Source organism: Anneissia japonica, unplaced genomic scaffold (genome assembly GCF_011630105.1).
Source record: "Anneissia japonica isolate Jap-2015-1 unplaced genomic scaffold, ASM1163010v1 scaffold287726_len2788222_cov184, whole genome shotgun sequence".
NCBI lineage: Eukaryota > Metazoa > Echinodermata > Crinoidea > Comatulida > Comatulidae > Anneissia > Anneissia japonica.
The window spans coordinates 790,905-795,380 of record NW_022705125.1 but is presented as its reverse complement, the minus strand read 5'-3'; the positions used below and the strand labels follow the sequence as shown (position 1 = coordinate 795,380).

Sequence of the window (4,476 nt, the reverse complement as noted above, 5' to 3'; positions counted from 1 at the left end):
CTGGATATATATTTTATTCTCATATCAATTTGATATTTTTTCTGAGTAGGAGTGGGATACCACATCAGCGCATTAGTCTAGTGATACATTAAAGATGTTTCAATGTCAGAGGTCCAACTACACCAAAAAAGCAGAATTTGTTGTTGATAGTGCCGGTGTTACAAGCAGGGTTATTTGGCACGCCAGCGGGATTTCGGTCGCATGCACATCCACAAAAATCAGAAATGTGTTTGCCCAAGATTTCTGATCTTCTTCTCCCCTTGTTATACAATATTGTCTGCTGGAAATCTACTAATTCCTCCTGTGCACGTCTCATTTGGCGTCTGGAAGAGTGTGTGATGTTGGAACGACTGAAGGAGGAGCGAGCACATCGGCCATTATTCCTAAAGAGAAGTGTACATACTGCATTTACAAAGCTCTTGCAGTTTCTGCAAGTGGTGAAAATGATACACAAACCCCATGCAGACACTGTTTAACAAGAATAAACATGTTTTCGTGGTATATTAGTAGTAGAAATTAAATCAATATTACTAAAATTTATTATATAAGTATAAGTTATTATTCCAATACAGTTATAAAACCTGTTCTTACCTTTGTTCTCTAAGACTAATTCAATTTTGACAGACCTCTGCTTAAAAGGAAACACAGATGAATGACCAACGTAACCTAACATGAATATGTTGTTTTGTTTGTACTATGTACCTACTTGGCCCCATTTATTATAGGATACGATGCGATATTACTTTAGTGTTATTTACACAACATGATATAAATCAAATTTCAAAATTAGGGTTTGAAAGGATGCTTTATGGCCTAAATCCTCCATTAATCAAACCTGCCATGCCTCAATGTATGCATTACTAACAGGGAGCATACAATGTTTACATTATAATTGACATATTTTAATTATTATTGAAAACGTTAAAATCAAATACACTATATAATACATATATATATATATATAATATATATATATATATAAATCATCAAAGAAAGGTAAATACAGTGTTCTAATAAAGGGCACGATAATAATTTTATATAATTTATATATATATATAGGTGATGACAATGAAAAAAACAAGTCAAGTTGACGTGTTTTGGTACATAATTTATGGAACAATGTGCCTCAGCATTTCACAATGAGATATATAATAATTTTTCCTATTTGAGCAATGTTATCCATTTTGTTTATATTGTGTTTATAGTGCTATGTAGCTATCCTAATTTATATATAGGCCTATATAATATACACATATATTCAATGTTGTCCCATTATTTGATACATAATTTTGTATTTGGCCATCAGTTCGTTCAAATATCAGTTTATAATCATTGTGAAAATCCTTGGTTCGTGTACGATTTTCCTGAGTCTATAGTACAAGATGCAGTAACACATTTTGCGTCTGATATTGCTGAATTTCCAAATGGCGCTCCATTGCAGCCACAAGTGGGCACTCGCACCCCAGGTGGATTTTGAAAGCAAGTGCAACCACAGAAGTCCGACTTGTGTTTGCCGAGAATTTCCGATCGTTTCTGTTCCTTCTCATACAATATTTTCTGTCGGAATTTTGCAAGTTCCCTCTGTGCCTTTCTGGTCTCTTTTTTGGAGTTATACGTTATGTATGCAAGTATAATACCGACAACGCACATTATGATAACTACGCTGACAAGTATCCCAACCAAAATGGCGGTCGACTGATCCAAGCCATCTGGTGACGTTGATGGCACGACAGAGTTCACCGGATCATCAGTCATCTTCTTTTATACTTCGTTTCTAATGATATAATTATAGGCCTATATCACTGAAAGATATTAAAAAAAATAATTCGGTTAATTGCAAATAGTGACAATGCCTAGAGATGGCATCAAGTTTCTTTTTATTTTCCAGAAAGCTCTCCCAAGTAAGGAAATATCGTTTACCGCGTATTAAATTTATAGCTATTAGGGACTGTGCCACTGCTAGTTCACCTGGTTTAAATAACCAGGTACACTTCCCAGTAAAACGAGAGATGCCAAGAGCTTGAGTTAAGCTACAGGAATTAAGAATTAAAGAACGAATTAAGATTTAATTAATTATTGATTGAGTACTGGAGATGAAATTATTTTAAATATCATTAGGTCGGACCATGTCAGACTAGCCTTTAGATATCGTCTGCCTAAAATTGATATTTAAAAGAACTTGTCGATATACATAATTGTAAAAACAGATTAACCTTCACATTTAATTGGCACTTCAAAAAGTGGGGTTTTGTGTAAGCTATTAACATAATAAAGATTTTTGAAGGCTTCAAACAACGTTCCAGTCGATATGAATTTGGTTAGTTTCAAGAAGCCTATGAATATATAAAGGTACATATAAATAGAATGGTAGGGCATTATTATTCACCGCCATCAACATAATCCTTTTGATAAGTTATACCTCACATTTCAATTACTTTTAACCAGTTGCATCCGCTCATATGGAGGAAAACAACATTTGATTCCTCCATGACACTATTCACTTTAGCCTTCGTCATCCACTCTACTTCTTTTATTGTAGGCCTATTATTATTTGCTTCGTCGACGTGTCCGTATGGACCTGCTTTATATAAATATGGTGACTCATTAATTTCATGTACTTTACACCAGAAATTCAATCACAACAATCAGTCAATTTAATTAAGGAAATTGTAATAGGAATTCAAATACTATAGGCCTAGGTTGTTGTGCTTATAAATGAGTTAATAGGCCAATTAGAGTTTTAGCCCGATATAGCTCATGGGTCTAAGATATCCGAGGCCTCGATTGCCATCATCCCCAAAAGGTGACAGGGTTTTTTAATTCTACAGTAAGCTTACCTGTAATGGCTTCTGTGAGACAGGGATGATGCCTCTTCTGGTGTGGTGGGGTGAGGTTAATTATTAATACAGCCTGGCCTACAACATTCTAGTAGATCAGATCATCATACGAGAATGATCATTTATTGTCCTTATAAAAGGCAAAGCACCTACTGCAGATCATAGGCCACGGTTCAGCTATTCACCACCCGCGTGACATTACATAAATAAAGATGTTATTCATGTATATAAATAGACTGTGGTACCGTATTGTAGTGGCAGTACACACTTAAATTGGTAAATTGTCCTAAATAGCATAACTACTGATACGCATTACCAAGGTGACGAATATAATATGACCAGTCAAAATATGATCAAATATTGGAAAAAGAGACCTATAATTGTATTCGCGTGTAGGCCTACTGTATACTGTATTCATTTTATCTACAACCCGGAAGCGCGTAGAACGTTAAATCTGTCTTTTGATATGTTAAGTCCAAATTCCAGCTATTATTTTAATTTAACAATAGCATAGCAGACACTTTAACTGGATTGTTAAACTTGAACGCGACCCGGATGCTTTGGTCGCAAAAATTTAATTGTCGATGTAGTGTCGAGGGAAACATCTGTGGAAATTGTTGTGCGATTTTCTATACTATCTCCCGAGGTCCCGTAAAACCACCATTTTTTTATGAAAGTATTTTTTTTTCTTGAAAAAGAAGAGGCCTGGTAAATATTAAGTTATACGTTATAGGCCTATCGCAATTCTCAACTTTGATCAGCCATATTGTACTACTGAAGTAGGCCGGCTATACTGCCCGAGTTGGCGAAGTGATATCCTCTCAACCAATCATAAATCAATGCCAAAATGCATCGCTACGATTGGATCAAGAAACACAATTCCTAATTCCAACCATGGAGGAATAATTCTTATTTATTCCTCCATGTTCCAACTATGTCCTCAGATTGTATAATGAGGGATAGTATGACAATGACCATTGACCTATGTTCGCAGTAGGTCATTTGTTGACCATGATTTGACAATGTTATAGGCCTAAACGTCATGCATTCATTAAAAAAAATTTATGTGTTTGAAGAGTGATGTTTTGCACTACCTGACGTGTTATCGTACTGAATAATCATACTTGCCAAACAAACCAAACTGAGTATACGTAACAGGCCAGGTAGGACTATGGCTATTTGGCAAACCATTCCATTTCCTGACGCAAAAAACATCGAAATGTAGGTCTATGTATTTGATTACAATTTTCAAAATTAATAAACATTAGGTGCAAGCAGGGGTGGCGCCAGAGGGGGGGGAGGGGGGGGGGGCTATAGCACCCCCCCCCCGTCGGGGAAGCATATCCACCTCGTCGGGGAAGACGATAAATTTTGTCGGGGAACAAACAAATAAAAAAAAATATTTACATCACAACAACGTTTCATCACAACAACAACCACAATAACAATAATAATAATATAATAATAATAATAATAATAATAATAATACTAATAATAATACTAATAATAATAGTAATAATAATAGTAATAATAATAATAATAATAATAATAATAATAATTCAATGAGACTAATTAAAAATAATTTGCGTTCTGTTATGACAAATGCTCATTTAGATAGCCTCATGATGGTTGGAATACA

The 4,476-nt window shown here is 34.9% G+C and overlaps 1 protein-coding gene across 1 annotated transcript in view; it reads right to left on the bottom strand.

The window, feature by feature from the left end:
• Window positions 1-1,193: 1,193 nt before the first annotated feature.
• The window catches only part of LOC117105286 (protein YIPF3-like), a 33,955-nt gene continuing 30,672 nt past the window's right edge, over window positions 1,194-4,476 (bottom strand). Inside the window, exon 9 of the mRNA XM_033246401.1 lies at window positions 1,194-1,802. Coding sequence (XP_033102292.1) covers window positions 1,795-1,802 — 8 coding nt within the window. The 3' untranslated portion in view covers window positions 1,194-1,794. The remainder of the gene's footprint in view (window positions 1,803-4,476) is intronic.